The 20,210-nt window shown below is 39.5% G+C and overlaps 1 protein-coding gene, 1 long non-coding RNA gene and 1 other non-coding gene across 3 annotated transcripts in view; 2 read left to right on the top strand and 1 right to left on the bottom strand.

Moving 5' to 3' along the window:
* The window catches only part of LOC122431673, a 9,389-nt gene extending 5,740 nt beyond the window's left edge, over positions 1-3,649 (top strand). Inside the window, exon 3 of the long non-coding RNA XR_006266591.1 lies at positions 3,516-3,649. This is a non-coding gene — a long non-coding RNA (uncharacterized LOC122431673). The remainder of the gene's footprint in view (positions 1-3,515) is intronic.
* The window catches only part of SLC44A1 (solute carrier family 44 member 1), a 212,851-nt gene continuing 195,147 nt past the window's right edge, over positions 2,507-20,210 (bottom strand). The window contains exon 16 of the mRNA XM_043452950.1: positions 2,507-4,305. Within this exon, the coding sequence (XP_043308885.1) occupies positions 4,291-4,305 (15 nt within the window). The 3' untranslated portion in view covers positions 2,507-4,290. The remainder of the gene's footprint in view (positions 4,306-20,210) is intronic.
* On the top strand, positions 15,878-15,984 carry LOC122432175. Its single transcript, XR_006266779.1, has one exon. It is a non-coding gene; the product is annotated as a U6 spliceosomal RNA (small nuclear RNA).

Here is a 20,210-nt window from a genome sequence, read left to right as displayed (position 1 = left end):
TTGGAACTCTGCATTCAGATGGGTATATCTTTCCTTTTCTCCTTTGCCTTTCACCTCTCTTCTTTTCACAGCTATTTGTAAGGCCTCCTCAGACAGCCATTTTGCTTTTTTGCATTTCTTTTTCTTGGGGATGGTCTTGCTCCCTATCTCCTGTACAATGTCATGAACCTCTGTCCATAGTTCATCAGGCACTATCAGATCTAGTCCCTTAAATCTATTTCGCACTTCCACTGTATAGTCATAAGGGATTTCATTTAGGTCATACCTGAATGGTCTAGTGGTTTTCCCCACTTTCTTCAATTTAAGTCTGAATTTGGCAATAAGGAGTTCATGATCTGAGCCACAGTCAGCTCCCGGTCTTGTTTTTGCTGACTATGTAGAGCTTCTCCATCTTTGGCTGCAAAAAATATAATCAATCTGAATTCAGTGTTTTAGAAAAGGCAGAGGAACCAGAGATCAAATTGCCAACATCCACTGGATCATCGAAAAAGCAAAAGAGTTCCAGAAAAACATCTATTTCTGTTTATTGACTATGCCAATGCCTTTGACTGTGTGGATCACAATAAACTGTGGAAAATTGTGAAAGAGATGGGAGTACGAGACCACCTGACCTGCCTCTTGAGAAACCTGTATGCAGGTCAGGAAGCAACAGTTAGAACTGGACATGGAACAACAGACTGGTTCCAAATAGGAAAAGAAGTATGTCAAGGCTGTATACTGTTACCCTGCTTATTTAACTTATATGCAGAGTACATCATGAGAAACACTGGGCTGGATGAAGCACAAGCTGGAATCAAGATTGCCGGGAGAAATATCAGTAGCCTCAGATATGCAGATGACACCACCCTTATGGCAGAAAGTGAAGAAGAACTAAAGAGCCTCTTGATGAAAGTGAAAGAGGAAAGTGAAAAAGTGGCTTAAAGCTCGACATCCAGAAAACTAAGATCATGGCATCTGGTCCCATCACTTCCTGGCTAATAGATGGGGAAACAGTGGCTGACTTTATTTTTCTGGGCTCCATAATCACTGTGGAGGGTGATTGGAGCCATGAAATTAAAAGACACTTGCTCCTTGAAAGGAAAATTATGACCAACGTAGACAGCACATTAAAAAGCAGAGACATTACTTTGCCGACAAAGGTTCATCTAGTCAAGGCTATGGTTTTTCCAGTGGTCTGTATGGATGTGAGAGTTGGACTATAAAGAAAGCTGAGCGCAGAAGAATTGATGCTTTTGAACTGTGGTGTTGGAGAAGACTCTTGATAGTCCCTTGAACTGCAAGGAGATCCAACCAGTCCATCCTAAAGGAGATCAATACTGGCTGTTCATTGGAGGGACTGATGTTAAAGCTGAAACTCCAATACTTTGGCCACCTGATGCGAAGAGCTGACTCATTTTAAAAGACCCTGATGCTGGGAAAGATTGGGGGCAGGAGGAGAAGGGGACGATAGAGGATGAGATGGTTGGATGACATCACCAACACAATGGACATGGGTTTGGGTGGACTCCGGGAGTTTGTGATGAACAGGGAGGCCTGGTGTGCTGCGGTTCACGACTGAGCGACTGAATAGAATAGAACTGAACTACCATGTTCAGAGGATGACCAAGGACTCAGCAAGTTTATCTGCCTGTTGACCTTCTCTTTGTGAATGGATGCTAGCCCGCAGCCCGGTCTCTCCAACACAGAGGAACAGGCTCACTGCTCTTAGTAAGAGCAGCCCCCTCCTTCTGCATATACTCTGAAGATGGTTGTGGACCTGATTGAGCCTGGGTGATTGAGACTAGAGAGAAAGGGCCATGGTGAGTTGGCAGCACTTGTATTTCATTGGCTAAGGACCCAGACTCTGATACCAGACTGCCTGGTGCCAGTCAGTAAGTGCCAAGTTTCCCACTTACCAGTGGTATGACCTTGGGTGATTTCCTAACCTGTCTGTACCCCAATGTTCGTATTTGAACAATGAGAGTATTAACAGTACCCAACTGAAAGGTTGTCATGAAGAGAAATTATGGTGTATATAAAGTGCTTACGATAATGCCTGACATAGAGAAAGCACGTAATATATGTCCACTATTATTCTTTTCTGCAATAAACCATTCTCCTGAGTACAGCACCAGGAAGTAAGGATTTCTGAGGTTTCTGAGCCCTTTGATGCTGCCAGTGCCATTGCAGTCAAGTTCAGATGGTACTATGTCAGCATTTTCTAGAAACATGAGTCTCTTGAAATCCATCCCCCATTCTGAAGGTCAAGCTGAACTCTCCCCTGGCCACAGGAGATCGAAGACAGAAGGTGACAGGACTTAAGCTGTAAGATTAGGACTTAAGCAGACAGGAAAGGATGAGGATCCTTCCCAAGATAAGGAAACAGCCTGAGCAAAGGTGAAAAATTATGAGAAGAACAACTGGACAGAATGGAGATAGGAGTTAGAACAAATGGAAACAGCACCCTTCAATGCCCAAATACCTGTGCAACATTACGAAAGCTCAGGAACATTTAAGAGATGAAATATTCTGCAGCCATGAAAAATTATCTTTATGAAAAATACACAGCAATGTGGGAGACAGTTTATGATAATACAATTTAAAAACAAAACCTTAGTCGGAATATTTTTTCTAAACAACTGGATAATGTCTTTTGTAGAAAAATATTAATAACTGAAACATTCATAAATTCTTGTTTATAACTTTTAGCTTAGGTGAATCACATCATGTATGAAAGCTCAGCCTGGTTTCCCATTATCACCCATAAGTATTATATGTTTACTTTTCTGCTTATATAAAAGTGAATCAAAGACAAGTTCACTGGCTTTGAAATATAAACTCAAATTTGGCATGACTGGCTCATGATTAAAAAAAGAATAAAAGGAATGGAGAGAGGGATTCATAGGGGTCAGATTGTTATGATCTCTAAATTCCAGGTTGGGGTGTTGGAATTTGAGTATTTTATAAGTGGGAAGCAACTTAAAAGTTTCTGAGCAGAGTTATTTCAGGAAACTTGATTTGGCAGGTGAAATAGGAGAGACATGGGTGGGGACAGTCTGGGCTGAGGAGTTGAGTGGGGACCCAGAGGCCCAGACCTGCCTTCTCCTCCCTGACCCTTGTCCTTCCCTGGTTCGTTCCCTATAGCCATCAACCCTCTCCCCAACTCCAACCACCGCCAGTGATGACCTTAGCAGTACAAATCTTTGTTTTTCAGTCAAATGGAAAAAAATAATAAATCGGCACTAACAAGAACTACTGGCTGTCTTCCTCAGTCATGTGAAACAGGTGTCAGCAAACTTTTTCTAGAAAGGCCCAAAGAATCAGTGTTTTAGGCTTCAAGGACCGTATAGCCTCTGTCATAACTATGGAACTCTGCCATTGTAGAGAGTAACCAGCCTTGGGCAGTACATAAAGGATTGGGCGTGGCTATGTTCCCTTAAAACTCGATTTGCTACAAGGGGTTGGGAGCCGATTTGACTCACCAGGCATAGTTTATCAACCTCTGATCTAAAAGAGCATTGTGTTATTTTTCCTAGAGAACACTTCTGCGATTCTTCAGGGCCTCTAAAGCCTCCGGACCCTCCCTCTCAGACACTTGCCATCATGCACTCGGCCATCCCCAGCTTATTTATGAGAAGAATGCCAGTGAGAACATGGAGTGGGGGCAGCACTAATGATCTCTGGAGCAGTGAAGAAAAGCAGCGTGTTAGAGTGAAGGGGCTTTAGATTTCTCTCAATTTGAGCCCTGACTCTGCCAACTGTGTGACTTTGTACACAGCGCACAACCTCTCTGAGCCTCCATTTGCTCGAGGGCAGAATGGAAATTACAGGTACAACCTCAGGCAACAGGGTTTGCATGAGGATTAAATGTTTGTAAAGCAGTAACAATTGGCACGGAACTGGCACTCAATAAATAGTTACTAACCCACACCGGCTTTATAAATAGCAGTCACACAGAGCCCGCCTGCATGACGAGAATCCACTGTGGACCCAGCCTTCAGGTCAGTACTCGCATGGAAGTGAGAGGCAGTGGGGATCTCCGAACAAACACAAGCCTAGATAAGAAGGCAACACTAAATTTCAAGACGCTGCTGCAACACATTTGTATCAAATGCTTCTGATGAATCATTTATTAGGCAGCCGCACTCTACCAAGTCCTCTTGGCTACTGGTGGCTGGGATCACGGTCACAGGCTTCCATTGAAGTAATAAGATCCTGCTCTTCATCCATAGACTCTCAACAGCTGGTGAGTGGGAGAACCTCGTGTAAACAGCCTCCTCTGAGTCCATTCTTCCGGACTCCTGGGACCAGTCACCTTCGCCTCAGCTGAAAAATAAACACATCAAGATAATGAATGCATCTCTCCTAGGGGAACACGACACAATGAAAAGCAATCAATAACAAGAAATAGTGTAGGATCGTCTTTAGAGAAGACACTGTGAAATGTAAGAAGGCTCAACATGCACACACACAGACACACACAGAGAGAGACATACATTTAGATTAACAGATGCACATTTATATTAACTATTAAGAAAGAGATATGAGAGCCTGGGTTCAAATCCTGATTTGGCCCCCTTATGAGCTGTTCATTTCTGGGTAAATTATTCAACTTCTGTGCCTACATTTCCCCATGTATAAAATGGAGACAATCATGGTATGTCCCTATTTAGGGTTGCTGTGAGGATTAAATACGTTAGAACAGTGCCTGACAGTAATGAATGCTAGGTTAGTGTTTGCCATTATTGCTTTCAGTATTATTCTCTCACAAAGACGTTTTCAGAATAGCTGAACAACTGAGTCAAACCCATAAGGAATGAAATTCAAAACTAATCTGAAAAATCTGACTCTGTGATACTGTAAAAGACCCAAACCTGAAATTCAAATAAAACTTTGAATTTCTCGCTCCCATGACTCGGCGATGGGAGAGGTCAGACTAGGATGATGGGTGCTCCTGTCATTGAGTTCAACTCAACAAACAGTGACTGAGTGAACATACCAAAGTTGACAGCTATACTGTGGTTTGTAAAAGAATGTCCTAATTCTTAGGAAATATACAATGAAATAGGACTAAAGTCTGTATGCAAATTATTCTCAAGTAGTTAAAAATGTTAAATGTGCATACATTTATGTATATTCATATATACCTAGAGAGAGAAACATTTAACAATAGATGTAACAAATCTATCAGTGTACTCTTTTTATTCTTGCAAGTTTTCTGTAAGTTTGAATCCTTTCCTGATGAAAAGTTTTTTAAAATCCATTAGGATGGGTTAAAGATCAACAAGAAGCATTGACTCAGGTTTGACTAGCAAACAAGTACTGAGATGATGGAGGACAAGCAGAGGCGACAACACACAGACCTGATGAAGACTAAGAACCGCGGCCCTGGGACAAGGAAAGGGGGTCTATGACCTCAGATATCTAATGGAATAAGGCTAACTGAGATCGTCCGATATAGCCATCTGCATGATAGACTCTGCTTGTCCCCAGGTGCCTAAAAGAGGTTGTATGCGGCACTAAGAATAGCATTGCTTGAAACCTTTGCCCTAAGTTTCGTTTTAGGGGTTTAGTCTTAATGCTTTTGTTTCACCTGCCAATTATCACCTCTTCACTGATACCCTGCTTCAGCCTCTCTTCAGCTTCAGTCCATTTTGCAGACTGCTCATAGAACAAATCCCTCAGTTGTTCTCACTGTATCACCTCTTCACTCAAGAATGTATAGTGACTTCCTATTTTCCACAACCAAAATCTAAACCTTGCTGTCTTACAAGTTCCATACTTTATGGTTTTTAAGTATTTTGATTTGCAGTTTCAACTTTTTTCTCTGTCGCTGAAAATAACAGAACCTGGGACTCAACTGATATCCCTTAGTGGTTGATGTTTAGTTGCAGTCATGTGGCCTGAATACTAGACTTATGCCAAAGCTGTGATTTGTCTGAGGTTGAGATAATAGTTGTTTCCTCCTATATATATTTTAAATTTAAATAAAATTTTAAATTTTAGAATAGATTTAGGTTTACAAAAAAGTTGCAAAGATACTATGGAGACTTTCCATATCCTTCACATCCAGCTTCCCTATTATTAAAATCTTATATCACTATGGTACCTTTATCACAATTAATGAACACACTGGTACATAATTATTAACTAAACTCCATACTTTATTCGTATTTCTTTAATTTCCCATAATGCCCTTTACTATTCCATGATTCCATAATAACATTGCAGGTAGCTTTCCTCCTATTTTTAAAGTTTAGAATATTATTTAAAAAGCCAAACATAAACAAAATGTATAGTCTAACTGAATAAGATCTGATATGACACTCTGATGCAATATCTTTCCTACTGCCCTTGAACATGAAAAAACTCACAACATCTAACTCATCCCAAGGCATGATTACAACATTCATTTTGAGGCTTCCTGAGTTTTCTCTTTGTGTTAGATACCTTGGGAACCCAGAATGTTCTCAGATTTCGTGTCCAACTACATCTAATCAGCTGGTCCAAGAAATCCTTGCTTCCTCTACAGTATAAAGGAATTCTTTACACAGTAACTCACATGGAGATTCCTGAAATCTCACTTGACACAAGCACATAGTGGTAAATTCACTACCACCTGTGGGAAGTACTTCAGAAACATCACCACTGTGTTATTCTCTCATGGGCCAGGAACACTAGCGTCCTGTATGGAAAACTATGGTGCCAACTGCCCTTAAGCTGCCAGTGAGTTTTCTCTGGTTCAGTTAAAGGGAGTCTGCTCACTCTGCTCCTAGAGCTCATTAACCCATGGAACTAATTAACAGGCAAGGTTTAACTGCTCTTTTGAGCCTCCCATTTGACAATGAATCTGCATTCTTTCCGACACCCTCATCTTTCTCTGCATGGCTGAAGTAGAAATAAAAAGTTTATGATAACATCTAAGCAAGTGGCCACGTTTTTCCCATCAGGAATAGGTAATTTCCCCTTCTCTTTCTTGAGGAAGAGGCATCACACAGCTTCTTGGGAGAATTTATTAGGTGGCACCTAAGTTTAAATACAATATCCTTTAGCATCCTGGGTTTTGATGTTCCCCTGTCTGTTAGAAAACCCAATATCAAATTAAAGGGAATTTTGAAAAAAGAAAAATATTCATAATTTTGCTATCCTAGCATATCCATTTTCAGGCTTATGACTTCCCGTTTTGTCTTTGTCCACAGCTTGTGTTGTTTTCACCCTGCATCATATTACACACATTTCCTGTGTTTCTGGTATTCATGTATTTTTCAATGGTTACATAATATTTCATTAATTAGATGTGTAATTATTATTAAACATTTCCCTAAAGTGCTCTATGAGGGCAAAGACTTCTGTTTTCTTCACCACTGTACCCTCATCATTCTTCACCACTGTACCCTGGAAATGCTGGGCTTTCCAGGTGACTCAGTGGCAAAGAATCCATCTGCCAAGCAGGAGATGCGGGTTCGATCCCTAGGTCAGGAAGATCCCCTGGAGGAGGAAATGGCATCGCACAGTCCAGTATTCTTGCCAAGAAAATCCCATGACAGAGGAGCCTGGTGGGCTATGGTCCATAGGATGGCAAAGAGTCATTCCCTACTGAGCACAGATGGACAGGCACCCTCATCATTTAAAACAATGCTGGCAAAAAGTAGTTCTCAGTACATGTTTGTTGAATAAAGAGTAAATTCAAATGGTTCAAATTCTTTTTCTCATTTATTATTATGTTCAGATTTCATCATGCCTTCTTTTGATTGTTAATTTTTTCTCACTGTACCTCCATGAAATAAAAATAGTTTATCATGATTATTTTCTATTTTTTCTGTAGAAAACATTGAGTGACTGATTTTCTTTGGTGATGATGATTGGTATGATTGCATGTAAATCCCTTGCATATCTGAAGTGTCTTTATTCTACCCTCATATTTATTTCATCGTTTGAATAGATCATAGAGTTCTATGATCATTTTCCCTCTGAATTTTGAAACTGTCTTTTAATTTTCTTTTCGCTTTCAGTGCTCTCTTGGAAAAGCCAACGTTGTTCTGATTCTTGATCCTTTTCCTAAGTATGACGTTTCTCCCCTTCCTTGCCTTTCTCTTCCTCCCTCCCCTCCCTCAACCTCTGTTCTCTGAATCTTCCTCTTTTTTTAATATTTATTTATGTATTTATTTATTTGGCTGCACTGGGTCTCAGTTGCAGCACACAGGATCTTTGATCTTCATTGCAGCATGTGGGATCCAGTTGCCTGATCAGGGACTGAACCTGGGTCCCTTGCATTGGGAGCACAGAACCTTAGCCACTGGACCACCAGGGAAGTCCCTTCCTCTTTTAAACAACACAACTTTTAAATGAAAACAATCTTCTCTATTATCTATCTGAATTTAGTAATTTTTTAAAAAAGTGTTCTTACACTTTGCAGTCTGTTTCCTCCAAGTTATTTTGTTGTTGTTTTCTTTTTGTGTTAAGTCTTTCATGGTAGAGTCTTGCCTTAGGGTTCTAGTAGCTACTAAGAATGGGATACATGTGGTTCATCAGCATAGGAATTATATCCGCCTTGTTTACCCCTGTATTCCCAGACCTGGCAATTCCTGGTACCCATCAGAAGCTCAGTAAGAACAAATAAGAGGGATGGATGGATGATGGACAGGTAGATGGTGGCTGCCTGGATGATGGATAGGTGGGTGGACAGTGGGTCTAAATTCCATCATGTTCCTTTGTCATTAGGAATAAAGACAACCAAAAATTTAAATTCCTTTAAAAAAAAAGGAATGGGGCACTCTATGTTCAATGCCTTATAATAACCTATAATAGAAAAGAATCTGAAAAAGAATATATATACACACACACATATATATGTACATGTAGTATATATGGACGACTGAATCACTTCGCTGTACAGCAGAAACTAACACAACATTGTAAATCAACTATGCTGCTGCTGCCTATGCACAACTGCGGCTTCAGTTGTGTCTGACTCTGTGGGACCTATGGGCTGCAGCCTGCCAGGTTCCTCTGTCCATGGGGTTCTCTAGGCAGGACCACTGGAGTGGATTGCCATGCCCTCCTCCAGAGAATCTTCCCCATCCAGGGGTCAAACCTGGGCCTCTTGCATTGCAGGTAGATTCTTTACGGCTGAGCCACCAGGGAAGCCCGTAAATCAGCTATACATCAATTAAAAAAAAAAAAAAAGAATAGGGTGCTAAAAACTAATGGAAAGCTTTTTATTTGTGGGTAGGTGTTGGTTTTGAAGAACTTCACCACAGGCCGATTCAGCTGGGCCATTTTGTTGGAGGAGAACTGGTGTTAATATCTTTAGGTATTTTTCCTTGGCCTACTGAGATTTCCCAGAGAATAAACTTCCAGTCTCCTGCTTAGGGTCTGAAGGCATGGTTGCTACATTTCTGAGAGCTCAGAGGGAGAAGGAGCCTTCAGATCCTCTGCTCTCAGTGTACAGACTTCCACTTAACCTCCTGTCTTTACTATGATCCCTCTGCTTCTGATGCTCCCCCCCCATGTCCTATTTTACCCTCTTCAGAGACTCCCCCTTAATTGTCTGCTGGGGATGAGAAGGGACATCACAATGCCTGACTTACCAGAATAAAGGATGGTGTCTGGAAAACTCAATTTTTTAAGTATACCTTAAAAAATTTAATTATAACTTAAATACAATAAAGTGTACACATCTTAAGAATACATAGCTAATGAATTTTTACAGGTGATTGACATATAGACTATTTCCAGCACCCAGGAAGACTCCCTCTTGATCCTCCCAGTCAAAATACTCCCTAAAGTAACCACTGCTCTGATCTTTTTTACTGTAGTTTTTCCTATTTTTAATCTCGATTTAACTATTAAATTACACTGCATGTATTCTTTTGTGTCTAACTTTCTGCTCAACATTATATCTCTGAGATTTATGCATGTTTTCTCAAGTTAGCTATCGTTCATTCTTTTTTGTCTCTGTGTGGTTTGCCACTGAATGAATATACCACAATTAATTTATCCATTCAACTATTGTGGACAGTTGAGATGTTTCCAGTTTGAGGCTCTTACAAATAATCCTTCCATGAACATTACTGAACTTCTCTTTTAATGCACATATGCATGCATTTCTGTTGGGTACATAACTAGGAATGGATTTGCTGGATCTTAGGACATTTATTTATTTTTAAACTTAAATAATACAGCCAAAGTTTCCAGTGTGCTTGTTTTATTTCTTTTCCCACGAGCACTGTATGAGAGTTCCAGTTGCTCCACAACCTAGTCAACATCTTAAATTTTAGCCATTCGGGTGGGTGGGTAGTAGTGTCTCATTGTGGTTTTATTTTTTTTTTCCATTTATTTTTATTAGTTGGAGGCTAATTACTTTACAATATTGTAGTGGTTTTTGTCATACATTGACATGAACCAGCCATGGATTTACATGTATTCCCCATCCCGATCCCCCCTCCCACCTCCCTCTCTATCCGATTCCTCTGGGTCTTCCCAGTGCACCAGGCCCAAGCACTTGTCTCATGCATCCAACCTGGGCTGGTGATCTGTTTCACCCTAGATAATATACATGTTTCGATGCTGTTCTCTCGAAACCTCCCACCCTCGCCTTCTCCCACAGAGTCCAAAAGTCTGTTCTGTACATCTGTGTCTCTTTTTCTGTTTGGCATATAGGGTTATCGTTACCATCTTTCTAAATTCTATATATATATGTGTTAGTATACTGTATTGGTCTTTATCTTTCTAAGTAAGATAAAGACCAATACAGTATCATTGTGGTTTTAATTTGCATGTCCTTGTTAACTAAAGATGCCAGGTATCATTTTATATGCTCATGGGGCATTTGACTATCCTCTTTTGTGATATGTCTATCTAGGTCTTTTACTGTTAGGCTTATCTTTCTTTATCTCATTGATATACAGAAGCTCTTTTTACATTTTAGGTGAGTCCTTTTTCAAAGGTATTTTGCAAATTCCATTTTTCCAGTCTGAGGTTTACCTTTCCTCTCTTTAAATGCTGTCTTTTGACAAGCAGAATTTTTTTATTTTTATAATGCCCAATGGAAGACTCAATTTTAAACAACTTAAAAAGGAATTATTTCATTTAAAAGTCTGATCCATCTTTGTGAGTTCACTTTAATGCACTGTAACAGAGCTTATGTTGAGCAGAAAACCATCTTTGTTCCAGGGTTCAGACTGACGATTCTTGTTCTGGCTGTCATCAGGATTAAACATTACCAGACACAAACTGGACTATGCTACTATAGGATCTCTGGCATCAGTAAAGAGGAAGTGAGGGCGCAGTCTTTGGTTGTTCTAGCAGACCATAGTGCAACAGAGCTTTGATCTAAAGACAGACAAAGTTTCCAGGCCCAGGGAATCATTGTTGCTGCCCCTTTCTTTCTACATTACTTGTTAATAATCTGATATAATTTTGGATAAGTTTTATGCAATCCTGCAGATCCTCCCCCACAATCTTCAACAGAATGGAACAGAAGGACAAGCATTTTATTATATACAAGTGATAAGATTTTATTACCTTTAACAAGGAGTGGCCTGAACAGATACTGTAGTTGGCCTTCTAGATAATTATTCACAAAGAAAAGAGCTATAATCAACTGTTCATGAACTAGAGCTCCCATTCAATGGCTTTTGACCAAAAAAGATAATTTCATAAAATTAACTTACTGTTTTTGGTAACTCTGCAAATAGTTTATATTGGAGAAATAAAAGTTCTCATATTAAAACCTGCTTTACTGTACATTGTACAGAGGAGGATCTCAACAGATACTTACCAGATGCTGGGATGAGTATTCGCCTAAAATTGACAAGACTTCAAATTCTTTTAACCATACTGTAGAAGATGGAATGTGGACCTAATTTGTCAATTTGTCTCTAAGTAGACTCGTGGAATTAGAGTTCTACACCTTCTTATCAGGTATGTGTTCCTCTTAAAATCCTCATGTCTCAGAGGAGATGTCAGTCTCTTACCCAAGCCAGGTCAGGTAAGAAGCCTGGGCCAGTTCAACTACACTCCAGGTACTTGTTAGAGACCAAAATGTACGCAGTTCACACAAGTATTTATCAAAAATTCTGCAAAGACATAAACACCAGTGGAATAGAACTATGAGTCCAGCAGTAAATCCACGCATCCATAGTCAACTGATTTTGACCTTGATAAGAGTGCCAAGACCATTTCATAGAGAAAGAATCATCTTTGAACAAAGGGTGACTGGACAACTGGACATCCACAGGTAAAAGAAGAAAGTTGAACACATACTCCACACCATGTACAAAATCAACTAAAAATAGCTGAAAGATTTATGTAGCTAAAATTATAAACTTCTCAGAGGAAAATGAAAGACTAAATCTTTACAACCTAGGTAATGGTTTCTTATATATGGCAAGAAAAGAACAAGCTACCAAAGAAAAAAACAGATAATTGGACTTCATCAAAATTAAAAACTTTTATGCTTTCAAGGAGACTATTAGAGAAAAACCCTCACAGAGTGGGAGAAAATGTTTCCAAATCAGATATCTGATAAGGATCTGGCATCCATACTATGTAAAGAACTCTTATGCTCAACAACAAAAAGACAAATTACCCAATTAAAAGATGGCCAAACGACCTGAATAAACATTCATCTTCAGAAGATGTACAAATGGCTAAAAAACATATGGAAAGGTGCTTAAAATCATTAGTCATTAGGAAAATGCAAAACAAAAATAAAATGAGATAACACTTTATACCCATGAAAATGGCTACAATAAAAAATATGGAAAATAGCACATATTGTCAAAGATATGGAAAAACTAGAACCTTCATACATAAATGGGAATGTAAAATGGTACACCTGCTGTGTAACATGGTTTGGCAGTTCATCCAAAAGTTAAACACAGTTAAACCATATGACCTAACAATTCCATTCCTAGGTATATACCTAAGATAAATGAAAACATATTTCCACACAAAAACTCATACACAAATGTTCATAACAGTATTATTCATAATAGTTAAAAGGTGTGAACAACCTAAATATTTGTCAACTTATAATGGATAAACAATATGTAGCATATCATACAAATGAATATTATTCAGTCATAAAAAGGATCGAAGTACTGCTACATGCTACAACTTGGTTAAACCTTGAAAATGTTACGCTGAGTGAAAAAAGCCAGACAAAAGAGTCTACCTATTGTGTGATTCCATTTACATGAAACATCAAGAATAGGCAAATCCATGGAGAAAAAAAGTAGATTGGTGACTGTCAGGTGCTGAGTGAGGGGAAGAGGCAGACTGATGAGAGCTATGGGGTTTCTTTTGGGGATGATTAAAGAGTTTTGGAGTTAGATCACAGTCACGGCTGCACAGTTTTGTGACGATGCTAAAAACCATGAATCATACACTGAAATGGTAAACTTTATGATATGTAAATTATACCTCATAAAAATAAAACTATCAAAAACTTTGGTAAGAAATTTAGCCCCACACTATAAGAACTGTAATTAAGGCATACACACACTAAGAGACACAAAAGAAGATTCAAACAAAATTGAGACAAGATCAAAGTTCTGCATGGGAATAATTATTTTTTCCAAATTAATTTAAATACCTAATAGTCTTCTAATTAAAACCGCAGAGACCTTTTTGACAGATGGCAAAGAAATCATTTTATGTCAAAGGATAATAAGTGCTATACAGAAAAATAAGGGATACTAACTGAGACAGGGAATGTGGTGGTAGAGATAGTTCACCTGTTTCCACAGTAGTTCAAGGAAAGCCTCACAGATAGGGTCACATGTGCAGTGAGACCTGAAGCACATGAGGGCAGCAAGTACAAAGGCCCTGAGATAACCTGCTTGTACGAAGAACAGCAAGGGGCCAAGAGGTCTGGTGACTGGAATAGAGAGAATGCAGGGAGGGTAGCCAGAAATGTTTCGAGAGCAATAATAGATGAGTGTGTGGGTGTGAATCCCCTAATTTGGAGAGGCAATTGCTAAACTCAATTATAGAAGAAAGACTGAATAAAATATAGTACTTAGATTCAAGTGGAAGAGTATTGTTAATCTATTAGTGCAGCTTTCAAAGAATTTAATACCAGAGGGGAAAAGTCTCAAATATCACAGTAAGCAGAAGCATTTTTCATGTTAAACATATATCATATTATATAGAAATTATTTAATGTGTATTTTACTTACTGTAACATTTTATTTATTTATTATATTTTTATTGAAGTACAGTTGATTTACAATGTTGTATTAGTTTCATATTGGAGAAGGAAATGGCAACCCATTTCAGTATTACTGCTTGGGAGATCTCATGGACAGAGGAGCCTGGCAGGCTACAGTCCATGGGGTTAAATGGACTATAAATTACAACCATCGCTGTTAGTTTCATATGACCTTTTTCTTTTTTTTTCTTTTTGCCACACCACATGGTGTGTGGGATCTCAATTCCCCCACCAGGGATTGAACTTGGGCCACGGCAGTGAAAGTCTCAAATTCTAATTACTATACCACCAGGGAACTCCCCATATAACTTTAAGTTGAATCAGATAGATAGTAGACAGATAGGCAGACAGAGATACAACATACTGACTCATTTGTTTACTTATTTTCCAATTTACTTATTTAACAAATTCTTTCTAGAGATTGGGCTTGAATTCTGACTCTGGTAAAAAATAGTTGTGTAACTTTGGACAAATTACCAATCTTCTTTTAGCTTCTATTTTCTCATATGTGAAAAAGGAAGAACATCTCCTCTGCAAGAGTAAATGAGGACTCATTCATAAAAAGGCTTTTAGGAAATAGCAGATATTCTTTGATCGTTATTTTTAAAAATGGAAAAGATTTATGAGCAAAGTAGTAGTGAAGGGAGAGGAATCATTTTACCACCCAGGGGAATTATTTAACTTATAATTTAAAAATAAACACCATAAAAGATATTACAATTCTGGGACTTAAAAGGAATGTAAATGTCACTGTAAATCAAGATCGAATATCAGGAAAAATAATATTAGGAATAATGCAATGCACTAGGTGATCCCCATGAACAGTATGAAAAGGCAAAAAGATAAGACCCTGAAAGATGAACTCCCCAGGTCGGTAGGTGCCAAATACGCTACCGGAGTAGAGTGGAGAATTAACGCCAGAAAGAATGAGGAGACGGAGCCAAAGCGAAAACAATGCCCAGCTGTGGATGTGACTGGTGATGGAAGCAAAGTCTGATGCTGCAAAGAACAATATTGCATAGGAACCTGGAATGTTAGGTCCATGAATCAAGGTAAATTAGCAGTGGTCAAACAGGAGATGGTAAGAGTGAACATCAACATTTTAGGAATCAGTGAACTAAAATGGACTGGAATGGGTGAATTTAACTCAGATGACCATTATATCTACTCCTGTGGGCAAGAATCCCTTAGAAGAAATGGAGAAACCATCATAGTCAACAAAAGAGTCCAAAATGCAGTACTTGAGTGCAGTCTCAAAAATGACAGAATGATCTCTGTTCGTTTCCAAGGCAAACCATTTGATATCACAGTAATCCAAGTTTCTGCCCCAACCAGTAATGCTGAAGAAGCTGAAGTTGAATGGTTCTGTGAAGCTCTACAAGACCTTCTAGAATTAACACCCCAAAAAGATGTCCTTTTCATTATAGGGGGCTGGAATGCAAAGTAGGAAGTCAAGAGATACTTGGAATAACAGGCAAATTTGGCCTTGGAGTACAGAATGAAGCAGGGCAAAGGCTAACAGAGTTTTGCCAAGAGAATGCACTGGTCATAGCAAACAGCCTCTTCAACAAAACAAGAGAAGACTCTACACCAGATGGTAAATACCGAGATCAGACTGACTACATTCTTTGCAGCCAAAGATGGAGAAGCTCTATACAGTCAGCAAAGATAAGACCAGGAGCGCTTGCTTCGGCAGCACATATACTAAAATTGGAACGATACAGAGAAGATTAGCATGGCCCCTGCGCAAGGATGACACGCAAATTTGTGAAGCATTCCATATTTTTTAGTCTTGAAAGGAAAATCTTTTCCAATGCCCAAGGAGGTATTAAGTGGTAAATAAAAGCTGCATGATCAGTTAACTGTGGCTCAGATCATGAACTCCTTATTGCCAAATTCTGACTATAGAAGAAAGTAGGGAAAACCACTAGACCATTCAGGTATGACCTAAATCAAATTCCTTACGATTATACAGTGAAAGTGACAAATACATGCAAAGGATTAGATCTCATAGACACGGTGCCTGATGAACTATGGACGGAGGTTCATGACATTGTACAGGAGACAGTGATCAAGACCATCCCCAAGAAAAAGAAATGCAACAAGGCAAAATGGTTGTCTGAAGAGGCCTTAGATAGCTGAGAAAAGAAGAGAAGCTAAAGGCAAAGGAGAAAAGGAAAGATATACCCATTTGAAGGCAGAATTCCAAAGAATAGCAAGGAGAGATAAGAAAGCCTTCCTCTGTGATCAATGCAAAGAGATAGAGGAAAACAATAGGATGGGAAAGACTACAGATCTCTTAAAGAAAATTAGAGATACCAAAGGAACATTTCAGGCAAAGATGGGCTCAATAAAGGACAGAAATGGTATGGACCTAACAGAAGCAGAAGATATTAAGAAGAGGTGGCAAGAATATACAGAAGAACTGTACAAAAAAGATCTTGATGACCTAGATAACCAATGGTGTGATCACTCACCTAGAGCCCGAAATCCTGGAGTACGAAGTCAAGTGGGCTTTAGGAAGCATCACTAAGAACAAAGCTAGTGAAGGTGATAAAATTCCAGTTGAAAAAAAAAAAGAAATTCCAGTTGAGCTATTTCAAATCCTAAAAGATGATGCTGTAAAAGGGCTGCACTCAAAATGCTAGCAAATTTGGAAAACTCAGCAATGGCCACAGGACTGGAAAACATCAGTTCTCATTCCAATCCCAAAGAAAGGCAATGCCAAAAAATGTTCAAAGTACCTCACAAATGTACTCATCTCACACACTAGCAAGGTAATGCTCAAAATTCTCCAAACTAGGCTTCAACAGTATGTGAACTGAGAACTTCCAGATGTTCAAGCTGGATTTAGAAAAGGCAGAGGAATCAGAGATCAAATTGCCAACATCCGTTGGATCATTGAAAAAGCAAGAGAGTTGCAGAAAAACATCTACTTTTGCTTTATTGACTACGCCAAAGCCTTTGACTGTATGGATCACAACAAACTGTGGAAAATTCTTAAAGAGATGGGAATACCAGACCACATGACCTGCTTCCTGAAATCTGTATGCAGGTTAAGAAGCAACAGTTAGAACTGGACATGGAACAACAGACTGGTTCCAAATAGGAAAAGGAGTACGTCAAGGCTGTATATTGTCACCCTGCTTATTTAACTTACATGCAGAGTATATCATGAGAAACGCTGGGCTGGATGAAGCACAAGCTGGAATCAAGATTGTTGAGAGAAATATCTATAACCTCAGATATGCAGATGACACCACCCTTATGGCAAAAAGCGAAGAACTAAAGAGCCTCTTGATGAAAGTGAAAGAAGAGAGTGAAAAAGTTGGCTTGAAACTCAACATTCAGAAAACCAAGATCATGGCATCTGGTTCCATCACTTCATGCCAAATAGATGGGGAAACAGTGGCTGACTTTATTTTTGGGGGATCCAAAATCACTGCAAATGGTGATTGCAGCCATGAAATAAAAGACACTCTCCTTGAAAGAAAAGCTATGACCAACCTAGACAGCATATCAAAAAGCAGAGCCATTACTTTGCTGACAAAGGTCCGTCTAGTCAAGGCTATGGCTTTTCCAGTAGTCATGTATGGATGTGAGAGTTGGACCATAAAGAAAGCTGAGTACCAAAGAATTGATGCTTTTGAACTGTGGTGTTGGAGAAGACTCTTGAGAGTCCCTTGCACTGCAGGGAGATCCAACCAGTCCATCCTAAAGGAAATCAGTCCTGAATATTCATTGGAAGGACTGATGCTAAAGCTGAAATTCCATTACTTTGGCTACCTGATGCGAAGAACTGACTCATTGGAAAAGACCCTGATGATGGGAAAGATCGAAGGCAGGAGGAGAAGGGGACGACAGAGGACGAGATGGTTGGATGGCATCACCGACTCGATGGACATGAGTTTGAGCAAACTCCTGGAGTTGGTAATGGACAGGGAAGCCTGACATGCCGCAGTCTAAGGGGTCGCAAAAGTCGTACACGACAGAGCGACTGAACTGAACTAGGTAATCCCAGCCAGTTCTCCAAAGCTGCTTAATACAATGACACTGCCACCTGGTGGAAGGCGTGATACATTACATATCCCAGGATATTTGAGGTTTTCTTTTTTTTTGATGTAGCCTGTATAGAAAGACTACATAACACAAATATTCTTACCAAAGAAAAATAACATGTAACAAGGTGAGATCATATGTAAGTTGTTAAAACACATACTTCCTTTAAAAACAAAAAAGTTAATTGTAAAAACTGTTATTACAGGGCGTTTGGAGAGCAAACAAAAAAATCTATCACTCCAAAGCAATGACATCATTTAAAAATTATTTCTATTATTTCATCCTATTTTCTATTCATCTCTGAGTTAATGTTATATGATTGGGATTTACAATGCTGTGACATTGGTCACAATGATTTTTAATGGCCGCCTAGCATTTTGTTGAATGGATGTTCCATCTTCTGGTTCAACATTTCCTTAATGCCTGACATCTAGACTGCTTCCAGGTAAAATGTCAGGTTACTGGAACAGTTTCTGTACAGGTAGTAGGAGGTATTTATTTAGTTAAAAAATTAAAATATGTTCTTAAGAAGATAATACACAATCAGTATTTTTAAAAATAAGCAAAATTAAGAAAATAAACTACACTCACAATTTTCCAACCCAGATAACCACTGTTACACCTTGCAGAATTTTTAAACACACACACATAAAATCATATCATGTCCAAATTTCCATACCAGTAATATTCATAGAAAACATTATTTTTATTGACTAAATAATGTTAATTATATAGATTACTTAATTGCATAGACGTACTCTGCTGTGCTAAATTCTGATATATACATTATGATCATGATGCTTACAATTTGATGAGGGGGGAAACAAATAAACAAGAAAAAGGAATACTGAAGCCTTTTTGTGATAAAATGCCACGAAGGAAAAAAAAAATAACGGATACTAGGAGGGAAAAAAATAGGCGTATATAGTTGAGTGCAGAAGGTCTGCCTGGGGGAAAAATTTTGGACTTGAAGGATGAAGAACCTGTCATGTGAAAACTGAGAAGAATGTTCTAAGCAGACAGAGCAGTGGATAGGAAGGCCCTGAGGTGGAAAAATTCGGAGGAAGTACAGGAAACTGGAAGGGGGTTCGTCACTGGGGCTCACGCTTAACGAGGCTGGCACAGATGTAGCCAGAGGGCTTCTCTGCCGTGGCAGGGAGTAGGTACTTTCTGTCTGTGGCAGTAACATGGTCTGATTTCTATTTTAGAAAAGCCCACTCTGCCTGTAATGTGTCAAAGAACGGATTGGGAAGGAGAAGTGTGAGATGTGATGTGAGACTAGTTAGGGAAGTACAGCAAAAACCCAAACGAGGGATCCTGGGGGACGTGCAGTGGTGTTGAGGTGATAGCTGGATATGAGATACAATGGTGTGTGTGGTGTGTGTGCGTGTTTAGCCGTTGAGTCACATCTGACTCTCTGTGGTTTTGGACTGTAGCCCACCAGGGTCCTCTGTCCATGGAGTTTTTCAGGCAAGCATACTGCAGCAGGTTGCCATTTCCCACTCCAGGGGATTTTCCTGACCCAGGGATTGAACCCGAATCTTTTGTGTCTTCTGCATATTTCTTTACCATTAGCAGCAACTGGGAAGCCCCATAATGGCATGGGGAGTTGGTTAGTCTCAACAGTCAGTAGTAAGCATCTCATCCAACGTGAAGTGAAAGTCGCTCAGTTGTGTCTGACTCTTTGTGACCCCATGGACTATACTGTCCATGGAATTCTCCAGGTCAGAAAACTGGAGTGGGTAGCCGTTCCCTTCTCCAGGGGATCTTCCCAACCCAGGGATCGAACCCAGGTCTCCTGCATTGCAGGTGGATTCTTTACCAGCTGAGCCACCAGGGAAGCCCTCATCCAAGGTGGCTGCTAGCATTTTCAGGGCTGAGGCAAGAGGACAAACAAAGACCCTGCTCCCGAACCCACTAATCCAAGCTCCATCCACACCATCTACCACAGACT

This window comes from Cervus canadensis, chromosome 30 (assembly GCF_019320065.1).
Source record: "Cervus canadensis isolate Bull #8, Minnesota chromosome 30, ASM1932006v1, whole genome shotgun sequence".
NCBI lineage: Eukaryota > Metazoa > Chordata > Mammalia > Artiodactyla > Cervidae > Cervus > Cervus canadensis.
This window is presented reverse-complemented; position numbering and strand designations above follow the sequence as displayed.